This window comes from Sorex araneus, chromosome X (assembly GCF_027595985.1).
Source record: "Sorex araneus isolate mSorAra2 chromosome X, mSorAra2.pri, whole genome shotgun sequence".
Classification (NCBI taxonomy): Eukaryota; Metazoa; Chordata; class Mammalia; order Eulipotyphla; family Soricidae; genus Sorex; species Sorex araneus.
The window spans coordinates 172114366-172134184 of NC_073313.1; the positions used below are offsets into that span (position 1 = coordinate 172114366).

The window sequence follows — 19819 nt, forward strand, 5'->3', positions numbered from 1 at the left end:
TAAACAACATTTTATTTTAAAAAGTCACCCTTTGTTGTGGGAAAATAACAAATATAGAAAACAAGACTGATCAAAGAATGACAGTCTTCCTAAGGACAGAAGAGATAAGGGCCAGGAGGATCAGTCCACAATTTGGAAGCCGGCCTCACGTGCTAGGGGAAGAGGCAGTTGGGATGGAGAAAGGACTACTAAGTAAATGAAGGTTGGAGGGATCACTTGGGATGGGAGGCATGTGTTGAAAGTAAACTAAGGACCAAATATGATGGCCTCCTAGTATCTGTATTTCAAATCATAACCCCCAAAATGAGAGAGCAAGAAGGAATGTACCTGCCACAGAGGCAGGGGGTGGGATGGGGTGGGGGTGGACACTGAGAACACTGGTGGTGGAGAATGTGCATTGGTGGAGGGATGGGTGCTTGATCACTGTATGACTGAAATGTAATCATGAAAGTTTGTAACTGTATCTCACAGTGATTCAATTAAAAAAAAAAGTGATGTTCCTTAAATTGCCTTCAAAATATTCTTTCTTGTGTGTGGCTATCAAAGCAAACTAAGCAAAAACAAAACAAAAGCTCCACTCCCGCCACTCTGCCACCCCTTTTTGTTTTTGGGTCATACCCAGCCATGCTCAAGGCTTACTCTGGTTCTGTACTCAGTGAGTATACTCCTGGTAGTGCTTGGGGAACCATCTGGAATGCTGGGGCTCGGACCTAGGTTGTGTGTGTGCAAAGCAAGCATCTCACCCACTGTACTATCTCTCCAGTCATGCCTCCCCCATGCCCCAAACCCCCTGCTTCTTCCATGATAAACTATCTCCACAATTTTGGGAAACATGATATATAATATCTGAGAAAGAATACATAGTTCATTTTTGTATCAGCAGAAAAAGTGAAAGTATTTTAATCAGTTTCCTGATAATTTATGTGATGGCTTATTAACAAATACTAGTCATTTGTTTGATGTTAAATAATTACAAAAATAAATAGTTAAGAACATGTCTAAAAATAATTTTAAGAAATGCCTGGATAAAGCTTGATGTGCTGCAATTGTTCTCAAAAGACACAATCACTTGAACTCATCTAAAATTAATAAATCAATGCAATTTCAGGTTAATGAGTTGCTCACATTATTACCTCTTACTTCTTGGAATCTTTCAAGTTATCAAATTTGTGTGTTTTGAGTGGGGGAAAAAAGGAAATAGCAAATAATATTATATTTCCCATCAGGAAAAGTGGCAAAAGTAAAATTACAGACCTAAAGGATAAGAAGATTAAGTGAAAACAATTTCTTAACTTATTTATGCTAATTCTATTTCTATACTAGAAACAAAGGTTCAAATACATAAAAAAAGAAATGCAAATAAAATTAAAGTAACAATTTAAGAGAAACAAAAGGTTCAGAAACACTGAGAACCTAGATGTTCTTATTTGTATCTACTTGCTCTTGAGAATTAGGACTGTGGCAATATGCCCATAGTAGTTTGCTTTTTTGGGGGGTTGTTTTGGGGTCACTTCTGGTGATATTCAGGGGCTACTCCTAGTGTACCACTTGGTGCTGTGCAGAGCACATGGTGCTGGGGATTGAACCCGGGCTTCCTGCATGTGAAGCATGTGCTTGAGTCCTCTGTGTCAGCCAGTTTTTTGGCTCAAGTTTGTGAATTTTTAAGGAAGGCAGTCAAATTATTTAAAATTATTCTCAAAAGCTTATCACAGTCCCACCAGCATGGGAATAGAGGGTAGGGAAACAAAGTACCCGGGGTCATTCTCAGAAGAGCTCAGTCCCACAGTGCTTGGAGGTCACCAGCGCCATACTCAGTGGTGCTTGGGTAGAGGAGATGCCAGGGATAAGACTCAGGGACTTGCATATGCAAGGTCTGGAGCTACTGCCCCAGTTTTTAGACATGTTTTTCTTTTTCGATTTTTGGAGCCACACCCAGTGATGCTCAGGGGTTACTCCTGGATTTGTATTCACAAATCTCTCCTGACGGTGCCCAGAGGAACCATAGGGGATGTTAGGAATTAACCCCAGGTTCATTGCATGCACCAATTCGACTGTACTATTGCTCCAGCCCCTTCAGCTATGTTGTTATCATCATTAATATTATTTTGGTTTTGGGGCCATACCCAGTAGTACTCAGATATCATTCCTGGTTCTATTCTCAGGGACCACTCCTGACAGTGCTCCTGTGCACTCTCAGGGGATCATATGCAGTGCTGGACACTGAATAAGGGTCAGCCTCTGACCTTTGGGTCAAGTGTATTAGCCCCCGTACTAACTCTCTAGCCCCATGGTAATGTTATTTTAAATAGATTAAGATTTGTGATTTCTAAAACATTTTCTTCTGTATGTCACTTTTGCAAATCTACAATGTGACTACAGATTCTCAATTTGATGTTCAATTTTCTTATTCATAAATAGGAATTTCATCTTCCTAAAAGGATGATTATATTTAAAGCACCTGATATATATATGACATATAGTAAATGTTCTTAAAAAACTTACACAGAGTAACTGCAAAAGATGTGCTATTAATTATATTAACAACACCTACCTATTTTAACTACTAATAAGACATCCCTTAGCCTTTTATTAATTCAAAACAGTACGTTTAGAAGGGCAACTACTAATAGATGCTTTACACTTCATTATATTATAAAACTTCATTATAAAAACCATTTAGTTTTTCTTTTCATGGTGTGCACACTATTTTCCCAGAATAAAATTACTTAATCAGGGGCTGGAGCAATAGCACAGCGGGTAGGGCGTTTGCCTTGCACGTGGCAGACCCGGGTTTGATTCCCAGCATCCCATATGGTCCCCCGAGCACCACCAGGGGTAATTCCTGAGTGCAGAGCCAGGAGTAACCCCTGTGTATCGCCGGGTATGACCAAAAAACCCCCCCAAAAAATTACTTAATCAAAAATAGGTCTCTCAATGGAGATTATTTCACTTGTCAAAAATAAATTCTTTTCAAATTATACTTAAGCCATTATTTGGTTGAAAATAATGCCATGAGATGTCACAAAGGGAAACATATTTTGATATAAATATTAAAAAATTTTTCTTAGTATAGTTGATGTTCTAGGGAAAATGTTAATTAGACATAACAAACTTTTACAAAGGACAAAAACATACATAGAAAATGCATTTAATACATATTCTTTAACGTCCATAACTCTGGATATCTCAACGGAAATAAGCACCATTTTCTGGATACCAACCTGTTTGCGGGTTGATCAGAATACTGCCAGGTGGTATGCCTGCAGCTTCCAAGGGAAGCAAAAAGAAGCTAGTGCTAGGAGATGCGACTTGCCCATTTAGGCCACCATCAAAGGAAAGAGAACTATGAGTGCTGACAGTTGGATAGACGACAGGTGTGCCATGAGAAGACTGGCTGAGAGCTGTACCTGGAAGAGGCTGCTGGATGTGAGAAAGAGAGCCCGTAGATGACCCTACACTACCAGAAGACTCAGAACCTAGGGGAGGAGTAATGAAAAATATGGATTTTTTAAACCTCATATGAAAATGCAGGATTTAAATATGTACAATAAATTCACATTGCATAACATGCAGTTAGCACATAAAAGAATGACTTAATTTTGATTTACTGTATAATTTTGTTTCCCATTCCCTTCACAAGAAAGTAAAACATGACAAAGTTATCACATAACCTGTCAGAGAAATCACATCTGAAATAGGCAAATTAGGCAAGTTTATAACAATGCCAACCATAAATAGTTGCTTTACCCACACTCCCAAAACAACAGAATATACATTTTACCTTTTAGATTAACACTTAGGCATATAAAGATTAAATCTTTCCCCTAGAAAATACAAGTTGGCTCTGCTAAATGTTCCAAACCTCTTATGTGAGAAACTCTTCTCTAACAAAGCACAGAAAGAGAGAAACTAGCGTAGGAAATACAAAAAAATTTTCTATCAGCAGAAATAATTGTTTTATTGCAGAATTTCACTTTCCACTCAGAATCACAGCATCTTCCAATAATATAAGGTCAACTACCAATTTTGTTCGTTTGTTTTTGAGACACTCCAGTGGTGCTCAGAGCTTACTCCTAGCTCCACACTCAGGAATCACTCTTGGCAGGGCTGGGGGAATATTGAGATGCCAGGAATCTAGAACCCAGGTTCAGCCATATGCAAGACAAGCACTCTATCCAATGGACTATTGCTCTGGTCCCTACCAATTTTTTTTTCTTCCCCAAATCATGTCAAGGGACAATAATAGCTAGTATTTACATAATGATGCCAGCTAACAATTTCTTTCTACTGTACTTAATCAACTAATTGGTAATTTATTTTTATATTATTTCACACCTACAATCTATTTGATTTTCTGTTACACAGTGACCAACTTATACTAATTTATTGTTTTTTGGGGGCCATACCTGGCGGTGCTCAGGGGTAACTCCTGTTGATATTCAGGGGACCGTATGCGGTACCAGGGATTCGGTGGGGGCTGACCACAAGAAAGGCAAGCACTTTAGTCCCTGTACTACCTTTCCAGCCAATGTCACTGTCTCTAAGTAGAGTGGCTATAAGTGGTTTAAGAGACAATGGAAAAGGGAAGATATGGTGATTACTACATATACATAATTATGCTTTGAATATAAGTGTTGTCTCTGGGATGAAGAGTTAAATATTTATTTTTACTCTTTGTTTAGTTATTTGGCCACACCCGGCGATGCTCAAGGGATACTCCTGGCTCTGTACTCAGGAATCACTCCTGGCAGTGCTTGGGGGACTATATGGGATGCTGGGAATGGAACCCAAATGAAACCTGAGTTGGCTGAATGCAAGGCAAAGGCCCTACCCACTGTAGTATCCCTCCAGTCCTGAGAGTTAATTTTTAATGAATAAAATATAAAAGATACACTACACAATTAACCTGCTGAAAGACAACTTCTATTTTCAGTTTTATCACAATAACTACTGATCAGAACTATATAAAAATCACTAAAAGGATTAACTAACGCCTTTCCATCTCTGAGAAGTATATTACAAATAGTACATGTTCTTAAGGATTTTTTTTTTTTTTTTAGCTTTTTGGGTCACACCTGGCCATGCACAGGGGTTACTCCTGGCTCATGCACTCAGGAATCACCCCTGGCGGTGCTGGGGAGACCATATGGGATGCCGGGAATCGAACCCAGGTCGGCTGCGTGCAAGGCAAACGCCCTACCCGCTATGCTATCGCTCTGGCCCCTTAAGGATATTTTAATTCAGGCTGTTAAAAAGACCTCCTCATGACAACTGAGAAGTTTTTCTGCAATGAAAATGGTTATTTTTAAAATAAATGTATGCTTGATATACATGCAAATTTCTTGTATTCATAAAACTTATCTTCAAAAATATCCTCTTATATCCACTAAGATATTTTTAATGCCCACATTGTATGTTTAAAAAGTGACACAGCAATTTAACGAATACTGTCATCTTAACTATACATCTCTCTAAATTATTACCTGTAAAATACTGTACATCTAGACTTAAGAGCCATTTTTGTTGCTTTTCATATTTGTTTGGGAATAAAAATAAAGATCTAGAAGGATTCTAAAAAAAAATATGAGCTTCTTCAATATTGAAGCCAGCTTAGTGGAAAGTGAAAACAGAAAATGCTATCAGTCAATGTGCTCTTCAAAAAAAAAAAGAATCACAGAAACTTCTCATTAATTATAATCATACCTATTTTTACTTAGTTTTAAAATTCCTTGAAAACTTCTCAACAATTTTATTGCTTTATTAGTAAATGAAAGGCTTTATTTTGAAAACTGCAACCAATAACTGATAGTATAAAAGTGCAATCAATGTTAAATAATGTTAATAATTCTAGGTGAAAAATCATGCCTTCCAACTAGAAAAAGTAATAAAGAATTTTCATCCACTTCTGGTAAAGTGAGATATATTTCCTTGAACCAAACTAAGTTTATGTCACACTGGAGAAGTCTTAATATTTGTAAATCTCTCTCATACACAGAATAAATCAAAAATGTCAACATACCACTATAAAAAAATTTTGGAGGTGGTTCAATGCACTGCTAGTTGTATTTTAGAAATTTCACATTCTGTGGTAACTAGAGTGCCAAATGGCAAAGAGCTAGGGCAATACTAGGGAAATTATGCTCCTACTGAAGAGCTCTAGACAGATACTTATACCTGTTTTTGAAAGCCTGCCTATGCTTTTGCTGCTCCCAGAACTATCACCTCTTGTCAGGACTGAAATTCCACTGAAGCTACTAGCTTTGGTTACAGCAGGCTTGAAGTTCCGAAGAGAGCTGTCTGAGTCTGTGCTGCTCCAGGGCCGTGGTTCAGAGTACTTCTGTTCATTCTCAGTGCTGCTTTGATAGCTATTTGTTGATCTCCCTGAAGCATCTTTATTAATTCTGTAATTTAGAAATGAAATGTTGAAAAGCCAACAGAAACAAAAAAGGGAAAGAATAAAGAAGAAAATACTTAAAAATTTTAATACTGCCATGAAAACATGCTTTCAATACCTAAATATCTGACGCCTCTGCTGGGTATTATTAGCATCCTCATCTTGAATTCTGTTGGCATTTTAATAAATCATTTTAATTTTTATTAGCATCAGTTAGAGAGTTATCAAAGCAACGCTAAAAATGCTCTCACCTTTTGTCAAGAATATAATTCTCTTGGGAACACAGGGACTAGAAGAAAGAATAGATATGAAGAAGTGAGCTATGTCAAATACATAATTCCAACTGTAAACTAACAGCATCAAGATATAGTTTAAAAAGTATTCAGTCCCATTAAAAATATAACCCCCAAAGTACAAAGATAAGTGGCAATTTTTTTGGTGTGCATGAAGACTACGTTTACTCCGAATAAACATTTTAAAAGACATTCATTTTTGTTTTTGGTTTTTGTTTGGGGGCCACACCCAGTGGTGTACAGGGTTTATTCCTGGTTTTGCACTCAAGAAATCACTCCTAGAGGTACTTGGGGAACAATATGGGATACCTGGGATTGAACCCAGGTCAGCTGTGTGCAAGGCAAGCATCTTAACTGCTGTACTATCTCTCTGGCCTAGACATTCATTTTTATGGTGCAAATCAACTTCTATTTCATTTATTTATTTATTTATTTATTTATTTTTTGGGTCACACCCGGCGATGCATAGGGGTTACTCCTGGCTTTGCACTCAGGAATTACTCCTGGCAGTGCTCAGGGGACCATATGGGATGCTGGGATTCGAACCCTGCACGGGTTGGCCGCGTGCAAGGCAAACGCCCTACCCACTATGCTATTGCTCCAGCCCCGCAAATTAACTTTTAAATGTAATTATTTTCTTTTAAATAAGTGAAGCAGTTTTACTTTTGTTCACTCAAAGTATATACCAACAGACAGATGCCACTTTATTAATTCAATGAATATTTTGATCTCCTAAATCCTGGCTGTAGATGTAGCAGAGAATGATGAAGCAGTCACACCTTAATGAAATTTAATGCCAAATATCTCTAGTAGTATTAACCTAGCTCAGGCAATCATCATTTTTTCTTATGTTATTACAAGTCTTCGCATTAGCTTTTTAGCAATGTAATTTTTCTTTTTCATTTATTCTAAATCACACTAATCTTTAAAAAATATCCTTCTGAGGGACCAGACAGTACAGCAGATAGAGAAATTGTCTTGCATGTGCCAACCTGGGTTTGATCCCTAGTATCACAAATGGTTTTGGGAGCATCACCAGAAGTAATTCCTAAATACAGAGCTAGGACTAAGCCTGAGCATTGCAGGGTGTGGCCCCCCAAAGCTCCAAACTAAACCACTTTCTGATCATGCCCCTTCTCTTTATAATAGCTGATGGAAACAATAACTAATCATCTCTTTTCTACACATAGTTTTATTGAAATGCTATCATGTTCATTAATATATGTATCGCCTATGGATGTTTTCACATTAAAAAGGCAGATGTGAGTAGCTGCAATAAAGATTATAATGGCTCAAAAACTCTAAAATAACTATTATCTGGAGCTTTACAGGAAGCTTACTGATCATGATGTTACTAAAAGCAGATACCTGCTACATCTTCAATCAAAGCTTTCCCTACATCCCATACCATTGAGCTATTCTGAATCTTTCCATTTCTCATATGTCAAGGCCTTTGCAAATAATGACGTTTTAAACACTTTACCCCTTTAGATTTTTCTCTTGCAAGCTAGGTCTACCACTCATTTCCCAATTCTGGTGTGTGGTGCTTCTGTCAGACTCCACAGTTTGTAATGCTTCGCTGCTGTGTTCCCTTATTACTTTAATGTCTCTACAAAATTCACACCATATTGTCATACCAAGATTTTAGCTAGTCATCAAGGGAATAGATCTTATATGCCTCATAAACGGGAGAAAAACAATTAGTTTAGTTTTTGAGTTCAGCAGACGTGGTCTAATCTTTGGCTGTTTTACTTAGCTTCTTGAAGACTTATTTTCCTTACCTCTAAATAAAAACAATGGTATCTACCAAGTATAAGGTTGCTTAGGCGATAAATAATAATTATAGCTATTGCAATATTATTATTACTGTCTTTAAAATACGCCAGGTTTCACCCCTGCCAACAGAGCCCTGGAAGTCGAAAACCTCCAGAACTCAACTGTAGCGATGGTCATGGCCAATCTTCATAGGCTCAGACGAGCCTCATCCATGAGTGAATCTGCTGAAAAATTCAGGGATGCGGGTTTTGTTACTGAAATCTCCAGGCTCGCATGGAATCTAGAATAAATGACCCCATTTCCCTATTCTTCTGTGAGCCTAGCAGTCATACCCACAAACTGCCGCTGGCACCATATAAGCTCATTAATGGCCATGATCCAGAGACTCAGAAATAAATCTCAGAAGAGAGCAACAAGTTGCAGAGATGCTTCCAGACCCCAAAGTCACCATCCGGTTAAAAAAATTAACTCCAGCTGTATCACACTATTTAAGACTTTAGAATTCCTAGAACACGCATACTCTATATCCCTTACGTACCAAGAGTTGTACAACACATTTGATGGGATGTAAAGTAGAAGGCAACCTATCTTAATTAAAAAATATATATATACATACATATATATAAATAAATATATATTAGCACACAATGCTCAACCTGTAACAATGTGTCAGTAATTTGTTATACAAGGGCTTAATGGCTCCAGGGTGAGATACAACAATCTTCACATTTTCCTCCAAGGAAACTTTTTCCTATCATTTTTAGCTTTTATTTATAAAAGCAATACAAAATAAATTATTTAGGTCCTGCTTTGGGGGTAGACTTGGGGGGAGGGGAGCACTGAAAAATTTAAAATATGGTGGTGGAATTGGTGTTGGAATGTTTAATGTAATAAATTATTGTGAACAACTTCACAATATAAAATATAAAAATAAAATTAAATTTGAAAAAATAATAAAATAAAATATGCCAGGTTTGATCCCCAGCACTCCAAATGGTCCCCTGAGTCCTGTCAGGAATGACCCCTTAGTGCAAAGACAGGACTAAGCCCTGACCACTGCTAAGTGTGGCCCCAAAACCAAATAAATAAATTTAAAAACAAATAAAATATCTTAGGTCTGTAAGATGAAAGAAAAACTTCTTCAGTTCAATACACTAATTCTAAAATCTATGTGCTTCCACCTTTTGAAAAATACATACTACTACACTTTTATTTACAAATCACTGGCTTATTAACATGAGCAAGAAAAATGTCACTGCTTCTAAAAGCTCAATTTATATTAAACAAGTCCAGTTAAATAAAATGTGAAGAGGGCTTGAGAGACAGGTCAATAGACCTGAGTGCATGCTTTGCACATAGAAGGCTTGGGTGGATTCCTGGTAATGAGTGGTCTCCTAGTCCTACTAGGTGAGGTCCAATCTTCTTCCATCACTCTCCCTCAAAAACATCACACCAAGGATGTAGCTCAGTGGTAGAACACTTGGATTGCATGTGTGAGGCCCTAAATTTAATCCTGGGGACTACAAAACATAAAACCAAACCAAACCAAACCCAACTGAAACAAAACTGTGAACAACTGACAGAGGAACAAATGAGTCCCTACAACACAGTTAGCATACATTCTAATATGAAGACCCAGTATAAAGTCAGTACATACATCTTGGGAAAATATTCGGTCTCTAGCTCTCTGGTACTCTTCTTCTCTTTCTTCTATAGATTTACTTCTTCTGTCATCTTTCAAACGTATTCTCATCTAAAGAAAAGAACAATTATTTAAAATTAACTGCTGGCATAAATCCTACAATTATGTGGCTATGTAAGTATAGCACATACTTCATACGTTTAAGACTCATGTTTGAGGTTCAGCTACCACACAACACACACACACACACACACACACACACACACACACACACACACACACACCACTGGATTACCTGGTTATCATCTTTGTCAAAGCTAGAGTTATCTCTCTTAAGGATATATCGTTTCTGAAAGTCTTCACCTTTATCATCTTTAATATGTTCGTTGAATTTCTGATCAGGTCTACAAAACAAGGAACAAAATAACAGAGTATTTACAGGAAAGTTAGATATATTTTATTGGAAATAAAGGTGATAAAAAGTAATAACAGCTATTAGGTTATCCCATTTAGTACTCACAATAAAGTATTAAAAATGTAAGTGCCCCTTGATATGATTTTAAGGTCAAGTGAAATACAGTGTGAACTCTGGATTTGGATGCTTCCATTAAGGTATTCAGCTTATCGCTTTAATTGTTTTAGGACTTGTTAAAGTTATTTAACCTTTCTACTCTATAGTTTTTGCATTTGGAAATAGGAATCATACTGTACCTGAATTCAAAGGATTATTCTGAAGCCGAAATAAGTATATGAAAAGCATTTAAAACAAACACTCAAAAATATTATTCAGAAGTGATATATATATATATATCTCAAATTTGTAACTCAAGTGCAAGCATATTACTAAGTCATGCTCGGAGATAGGTATGTCAAACTCAAACTCTGTGTATCCTTTGCACTGTCACTATAAATCTAGAGTGAAAAATTCAGGTTTGGTATTATTTAAATAAAATAAATATATCTTGTGACTGAATGAACTAAAATTTAAGAGACTATTTCAAAGTACAATCAAGTTACCTCCTTAATTAGAATATAGTACATCTTTATGTTACATTATTCAAACAGTTTTTTTGTTTGTTTTTGGTGTCACATCTGGTTGTGTTTGGCTGCCTTTCCTTGCTTGGTGTTAGCTCCCAGACATGCTGGGGAAATAGTGTAGAGCCAGATATTGAATCTGGAGCCTCCAAAAGCAAAGCATGTATTCTAACCCTTTGAGTCATCTCCTTGAACCTCTTTTTACATTAATTTATTACATAAATTTAAACAGGTTAGAAAAGTGAAACTCTTTCTTGGAGGTTTAAGTTGTAACTTAATGGTTAATATTTTTGTTTGTTTTTGGGTCACACGTGGCAGTGCTCAGGAGTTAACTCTGGCTTTCTACTCATGGATCACTCTGGGTGAGCTCAGGGAACCATATGGTATGCTGGGGTCAAACTTGGGTTGGTTGTATGCAAGGTAAGTGCCCCTATCAATGTGCTATCTTTCTGGCCCCATGAGTATAAAGTCTTAATAGTCTGATCTTCCAAATGTTTCCATTTCCTGTGAGATCCAGAAGACAGTCACTGAATATATATTCTGAGTTTTGAAAAGAAAATATTGAAAGCTCCTATCTTGTGACTTAAAATTGTCTTATTCTAAAACTGGAATCACTCTTTTGAAATATAATAAAACTATTTGGAGGCTATAAAGAAAGTCTAATTGGACCATTAAGTATTTTTGATTTTGTTAAAAAAAAAAGTGTATGAATGCCTTAAAAATACTCTTAAGTGTAATAAACCAGAGTAATGACAGTTTTAGCCAACCGAGATCAAACATTTCACTATATATAATGTTGAAATAACTTTTCTGAATGTGTTGATGCAATAACATTTTAAAGTATAGCATATGTATGGGGCCAAATTATGCAAAATACTTAAAATAAGGCCAGAGTGATAATACAGTGGGTAGGGCACTTGCCTTGCACATGGTTGACCTGGGTTCAATCCCCAGCACCCCATATAGTTCTCAGGACTCACCAGGAGTGATTCCTGAGAGCCAGGAGCACAGCCGGATGTAGTGTCAAAACAAAATAAAAACAAAGAAATGATCTAAGCTGAAGCTTTCTGCTTTAATATACTTAGGGTGGGGGTATGGGTGGGAGTAGGGCTGGTGCAACAGTATGAGTAGGGTCTTGCACACAGCTGACCTGGGTTTGTTCCCTGATAATCCCCTGACTACTGCCAGGAATAATCTCTAAGCAAAGAGTCAGGAGTGAGCTCTGAGCACAGCTGGGTATGACTCCCAAAAATCAATCAAACAAATAGATAAATAAATTCAAGGGCCAGGAGGTGAATCAGTGGCATATTACACACCTGGCATATGTGAGGTTCCAGGCTTGACTCCTGATACTGTCAAAAAATTTTTTTCTACATCGACAGAACAGGTGTAGAGGGCTTAAGACATTTGCCTTACATCTGGCCAAGCTTAGTTTAATCCTCAATTAGTTAAACCTAAACTTCTGTGCTTACTTAACCCACAAGGGATCCTCTCAGAGAGCAAGTGTGTAAGCAGTACAACTAAAAGAGTGCAAACCTCGTAGCAACCTCATGTGAGAATCCCAGTAAGCACCACCACAGTCAGGGAGGTAAGCACCCAAACCATCCCAGCACCACCAACAACAATAAAGGGAAAAGTGGAGAGACTATAATTAGATAGGCGAAGGAGTGAAAATCTTTATATAAAGCTGGGAAAAAGTAAAAGTTTCATAAGCAAGCTGATGAAGAAAAGACTATTTTCTTTAGGAATCTGAAAGACTGCCTCTAAGTTCAAGAACCAATGGCAATATGTTATTACTTTTGTCACAGTATTGACCTTTTTGTGTGCAACAACTATTTTAAAAATTAAATTATGTGTGTGTGTATATATATATAAACAGATTGCCCTTTGCTTTTGCTACTGAAGTTTCTGTCATGACTAGGGATTGCATACACTTGGTTTCTTTGCTGGTAACGCTTTGACTGCAGTGTGTGTACAATTGGCTGTGGCACTTGCCAACAGTATAAGGGTTGGAGCTCAAAATCTGTACATTTGCACTTTATAGCTGACCTATCCCCAGGCTTCAGTAAACTATCTTTGCTGAAGTTCTAAGTCACATTTTCTTTCTTCACAGGTATACATACTTGAGAAGCTGTTAGTCCAAAGCGGACTATGTGGTTTAACCAAGAACCTGACAACTATTCTAAGAGCAGCTGGACTCCCACAAACTAATAGCACTAGCAGGCATTTCAGCTAACCTTAAGACTGTCTTACCTCTTTCTTTTATAGATGCCTGAATTTACTGCCCTGCAATCGCCAACTTCCCGCTCCATTGAGACACCCCAGTGGACACCGGGTTGTTGACATCCACAACACCACTGGTTCAAGGCTGGAGCGGGTAATCTGCCTATGAGGAAAAGGCAAGTTTGTTTTTATTCAATGTGGAGCAGATCTCTAAGGTTTTCTGATTGATAGTCTTCTTCATATTCCAGAAATATAAAAAATACAGTGTAACTTTAATGATCTGAAATGTCAAGGATATATCTATGCTATACATTTGTTCTTCAAGGACATCAGAAACATTTGTGATGAGTTAAATTTTTTATTATCTCGAGAAAACAAACCCTAAAGCTTTCTGACATCACTCACAACATTCAGATAATTAAGGTCACACTGTATTGAAAACCTTAGAGTCATCAGTCGAAATATTAGTCAAAATGCCTGCTAATGTCATATGCTTGGGTATCCAGCTGCTCTGAGTAATGTTGAAAGGTAGTGGTCACCTTTGGTCCAGCTCACATTTTAGTATTATCCTATGTCAGCCATGATATAGCTAATTGTAGAATGACTAACTGAGGAAGATGTTTGAAAAAGATTAAGGGACAGAAACATGAAAATTAAATCAGATTTATATTTTCAGATAAAACTTAGTTCCTAAAGAAATACAGGATATTTTTTAAAGATATCGATATGCAGCAATTTCATTTGGGTTATAGAATCATTTACAAATTCAGGATATTAACAAAATAATTATCTGACATAAACATTTATCTAAAATGAAAGCTTACTTCTTGAAAGTATAATCGCGGAGGGGTTAAAGGCAAAAACATAAACTATAACCATGCAAATTGGATGTTTATTATATGAGACTCTAATAAAGTGTGCACTGAGAAAAGGCAAAAAATTAAGGAACTGAAGTGCTGGGAATGCAGCTCAATAGTACAGTGTATACCCTATAGTCAATCCCTGGTGCCAAAACAACAACAACAATAGCAACAATAGTAACAACAATAACAACAAAACCCAACGAACTAAAAAGTTATTTAAAGCACCTGAAGGAGGCTGCTGTTTGTTACCAGAGAGCCACTGCTGCCATATATGAAACTGATAAAAGAAAATTAGTAAGCAGATCACTATCAGTTAATCATAAATTTTAGCTAGTGTTGATAGTAGAGGGCTGGAGTGAGAGCACATTGGGTAGGGCATTTGCCTTGCATGCGGCTGACCCGGGTTGATTCCTCCGCCCCTATCGGAGAGCCCGCAAGCTACCGAGAGTATCTCGCCCACACAGCAGAGCCTGGCAAGCTACCCATGGTGTATTTGATATGCCAAAAACAGGAACAACAAGTCTCACAATGGAGACGTTATTGGTGCCTGCTCAAGCAAATCAATGAGCAACAGGATGACAGTGACAGTTGATAGTAGATAAAGATAACCTTTCAGTATCTTTACTGCAAACTATAAGGCCTAAAAGGAGAGAAAGAGAAAGAGAGAAAGTGGAAGACAGAGAGAGAGAAGAAAAGTGCCTCCCACGAGGCAGGTGGGGTCGGGGAGGGTCACTGGGGGATATTGGTGGTGGAAAATGCACACTAGTGAAAGGATGGGTGTTAGGACATTATATGACTGAAACCCAATCATGAGCAACCTTGTAACACTATCTCAGTGTAATTCAATTAAAAAATTTTTTTAGCTGAATTCAACTACTTGCTTTAGGATTAGTTTTTACTGGTAAGATGAGGTGCTGTGTATGTTGTAATTTTAGATGTTTCAACATTGGGGCTTTTTTTGTTCACAAAATATGAGCATTGATTATTTCATCAACACTATAAAGCTACTTTTTCAAGCAAAAATTTGAATATCTAAAAAGTTATTCTCAATAAATTCTCACAAGGGGAAAACATGTTATAGATAATGTATCAATAGTTTTAACTTCTTAAAATTTGTGGTTGGCAAAGAGCAACAAAGGTGGAAAGCATGATAAAATAGTCACCAGGGGTTGAAGCAATAGCACAGCGGGTAGGGTGCTTGCCTTGCACTAGGCCAACCCAGGTTCAATCTCCAACATCCCATATGGTCCCCCTGAGCACCACCAGGATAATTCCTGAGTACAGAGCCAGGAGTAAACTCTGAGCATTGACAGATATGGCCCCAACCCCTCCATCCCCAATAAATAAATAAAATAAAATAAAACTAGCACAACTCATCTGCTTTCTCTGGAACATTTTGTATCTAAAGAGGTGTAAATGCATTTCTGAGAGCATATGATTATCATGATATCATGATTATCATAGGTTAAATCAGGCTAGCAAACAGAAACCTTAGATAAAAGATGCTGTAGAAAATCAAGTACTGGAGCCAGAGTGATAGTAGAGTAGGTAGGTCATTTGCCTTGCATGTGGTTGACCCGGGTTTGATCCCTAGTATCCCATATGGCCCCCAGAGCACTGCCAGGAGTAATTCCTGCGTGCAGAGCCAGAAGTAACCCCTGAGCATTGCCAGGTAAAACCCAAAAAAGACAAAAAAAAAAAGTATTATTACTCATCACTACACAAAAATACAACAATGTACTACATTTACTGATACTTACATTCTTGTATTGCTAGTTTTGTTTACTATGACAGACTTCCCACTCTGATCAACATTGTGGTCTAATCCAAAGTATGCAGCTACTCTATGTAGTAGCATCCTATGGTAAGATGTCATTGGGGGGAATTTTTTACGTGGAGACCTAGAAGTAGGTAAAAAACTAAGTTAGTATGTCTAGGAAATCTGTGAGTAAAATTTGCTTTCTGGTTAAAAGTCAGGACTTACTCATTATTACCAATGAAATCTAATATTTCTTGTTCCAATTTCAACAGCATCATTCTGTCCCTGAAAGAAAACATGAAGACTTTTATATGTAAAACACTATGTAATAATAAATGTTGACTGAATGCTACTGAATTCTGGTCCCTACAAACAATTGATGGATATCACAAGTTTGATTCTGGAATACTTTTAAATTTTTGTAAGTTTATGAAAAATTAAATTTTTTTATGATGGAAAATTTCACATATATTGTAGAGAAAACAGTGCAATGAACTTCAATTATAGCCATCACCCATCTTGAACAATTATCAACACAGCACTTGTAAAAATTTTTTTTATTTACCAGTTCAGTGTAAACATATGGATACTAGTTTTTACACCTTAATAAAGCTAAGAAGTAGCAGGAAAACTTATCTTTAGTTAGGCTAATGCCTTTGTTATCATGCTGAACTCCATAGAAACAGAACTCCAAAGAACATGTAATGCCAGTAACAGCAGGTATTCTCCTATGGGAATTCAATGCTAGTGAATACATGGGACTATATGTAGCAGAGAAATACAAACATTACTAATTCTAACTCAGAAGGCAAGGAGTTTCCAGGTCATTTATATATTGTTATTATATACATACATATATATATATATATATATATATATATATATATATTCTTAAGGTGGGAATTTTTCCAATAAAAGTCAAAATGAACCTAAGTCCTTCAAAATGTAAAAAATCAGGACTCAGGGAGGAGCTACATGTAATGTTTTCTACCACCAGAGTCTTATTTAGTGCTTCTTGGCTGTAACAAATTAACAGTTCCATTCCCCAAAGAATACCCATGATCACACACCAAGCACATGGTCAAGAGACAGTACTGACTGCACTGTAAATTTCATGTGTATATGGGGAGGGCAGATAATTACAGTATCTTAAAGCTACAAGTAATTAGAGAATGAGAGAAATCATTTAGTTCTGTCTCTGAAATTTAGATACTTCAAAGGGTTGGAATTCATACACTGCATATAGGAGTCCCATATTTTAGCCCCAGAGTACAGCTGCAAATAACCCCCAAGCACCAAGCTGGGAGCTGCCCACAAGTGCCTCTGAATGTGCTCTTTGCCCCTCCCACCTCATTAAATCAAGAAGTTAATGTCTGCCTCCCAAATAAACACTAGATATGTCCCTCTTAAATTACAACGCAAAAGATAGCACTACCCACTTAAATTGTCTAAAAGTCTGTAGATCAGTGCTGTTATTTGATCTGTTTTCTACATTCCCAGAGAAATCTCACAAATTAATGTTAGCTGAAAAATCAACAGTAAACATGCCTATCTGGTGATTGTAAACCTAAAGCTGAAAACTTTTGCTTTCAGAAAAGCAAAAAATTTTGCTTTCAGAAAAACTCTTGTAATATTCAATTTCTCCCCAAACTTGATAGTCCTTTATTATTCTCCTTCTAGGAAAGTGGGACTACCTAGTATAATGCACTTGAAACATTCTCGTTCCTCCCTCATCCCATCTCTCCCTATCTCCCTCCCTCCATCCCTCATGGGGAGGTTCTCCTTTTTTGGGTTAATGTTAAAAGTTAAGTAGAAAATCAATATGGTACTTAATACAATAAATCCTGACTGAAAAAGAAGAAAGAAAGCTATCTTAAAGTTTGACATGAACTTTGCCTCAGTGATATTGTAGAGAGCTGCTCTTCTATGTGATTATAGCCAGTATGTTTTAGTTTTTTTTTTTTTTATTTGAGTGTACTTTAAATAGTTATAACTCTGGAAAGTTGACATCTAGAGAAGGTGGGTTTTTTTTTTTTTTAAATCTTTGGAGTCTTCTATCCTCAGAAATGTTGGTTAGATACTTTGTGGATAAGGTTTTCCATGAAGAAAAAGCTACAAAGGTGTTAATGTTGCCCAAAAGTTAAAACCTATCTAGCATTCTGGGAGATTGTAAGATTTCATAGAATAGTGATTCGTAAAAAGAATCTTAAGCCATAGAGCCAACCTCCTTGTATTATATACTGTTATTCTTGGGTGTTAGTCTCCTACTCTGTTATTTTATATTCCACAGATGAGTGCAATCTATGTCTGTCCCTCTCTTTCTGACTCATTTCACTTAGCATGATACTTTCCATGTTGATCCACTTATATGCAAAGTTCATGACTTCATCGTTTCTAACAACTGCATAGTATTCCATTGTATAGGTTCTTGAACATTGTAGGAGGGAAACATAAGCACAAAGTTGGGTAAATTTGTAACTGTACCCTCATGGTGACTCACTTATTAAAAAATAAAGGGGAAAAAAAAGAATCTTAAAAATCTTAGGGCTGAAGGTGTATAAATGCAGCAAGAAAAATAATTCTGCACTTAAAAAACTTGTTAAAAATTAAAGGACTTGTTAAAATAAATACATTAGGTTCTTTACACACATATTTTGGGATGGGGTGTTGGGTTATTTCTAACAGTACTCAGGGCTTACTTCTGGTTCTGTGCTCAGGATCACTACTGGTGCTTGGGGGAACATATTATGTGCTGGGGATAAAAATGGAGTTGGTCATGTGTAAGGAAAGTACCTCAACAATCCTTTATCTCAGCAGACCCTGAGGTATATATTTTTATTTTATTTTTTCATGGATAATAATTGCTCTTTAATATCAAGCGAAAATATCTCGGTAACTCTGTATTTCCCAAAATCCCTATGGGGTTGGCTACACGAGAGGCAAGTACCTTCACCAACCTTAGTTATCTATCCAGTCCTTGAACTATGTATTTTTTACTTTATTTTTTTCATGATCAATAGTTACTCCTTTATCTCAGTCAATATAACTAGGTGACTCTGTATTTTCCCAAATTCCCAGAGTATGAATTGTCTTTATGTCCTAGAGACATGCATAACACAAAAAAGATATTTATATATGTGATATCAGACAAGTAACACCCTAGCCCAAAGAAATGAAAACGTTTCCAGTGTATTTCAAATACTGCAATCTTACTGTAATATTGTAACTCAGTAATGACAACATGCATAGCAAAGTTATGGTACTCTAGATGCAATGTAACCTTATAGATTTAGTTTTTACCTGGGATTGTTTTTTAATGTATTTACTAAAAATTCATGTAGATCTATGCCAGTTGAATCAGTGTATTCTTGACTGGAATCTAAAAAAAACAACACAAAAACCCAGAATAAAGTTGTTTGAAAACAAATCCCTTTAATTTGTACACATGATGCATACCTTAAATTAAATGAGATGACCCACATACAAGGGTGGGGAAAAAGGGGCAAAATAGGAAAAGGAATGTTGATAAAAGTAAGATGACCATAATTTTCTACTCCTATATAATAAGCAAGACATGGGTGATACAACTGCATCTACATGCACATTCTTAAATTATTTCTACACATTCCAGTTTAATTATAATGAATTATTTAATTCACAATATCATTTTGTATCATAATCCTTATGCTCAGACATGACTCCTAAGCAAAAATTCTCATATGAATTTTAGTTCCTAAGGATTATTTAATTAGGCTTGATTAGGTCTATCTCCAAAGTCTTGCTTTCAAAATACTAAAAAAGGAAAAAGAAACAAAAAACAAAACAAAGAAAATA

The 19819-nt window shown here is 36.6% G+C and overlaps 1 protein-coding gene across 17 annotated transcripts in view; it reads right to left on the reverse strand.

Annotated features, from left to right (window-relative positions):
• Nucleotides 1-19819, reverse strand: part of R3HDM1 (R3H domain containing 1) — a 152711-nt gene that overhangs the window by 71068 nt on the left and 61824 nt on the right. For 12 of the 17 annotated variants that reach the window (XR_008627257.1, XM_055120634.1, XM_055120633.1 and 9 more), the window contains 9 exons: nt 19286-19364; nt 16211-16270; nt 15987-16127; nt 10401-10509; nt 10121-10216; nt 6646-6683; nt 6513-6563; nt 6175-6401; nt 3222-3476 (listed from right to left, as the gene is read on the reverse strand). Coding sequence is in view for 16 of the 17 variants with exons in the window: in XM_055120634.1 (XP_054976609.1) it covers nt 3222-3476; nt 6175-6401; nt 6513-6563; nt 6646-6683; nt 10121-10216; nt 10401-10509; nt 15987-16127; nt 16211-16270; nt 19286-19364 (1056 nt within the window). In the remaining variant the exon portion in view is untranslated. Of the gene's footprint in view, nt 1-3221; nt 3477-6174; nt 6402-6512; nt 6564-6645; nt 6684-10120; nt 10217-10400; nt 10510-13393; nt 13527-15986; nt 16128-16210; nt 16271-19285; nt 19365-19819 lie in introns of those variants that run through there. The other 5 variants (XM_055120637.1, XM_055120635.1, XM_055120629.1 and 2 more) reach the window with 4 other exon arrangements.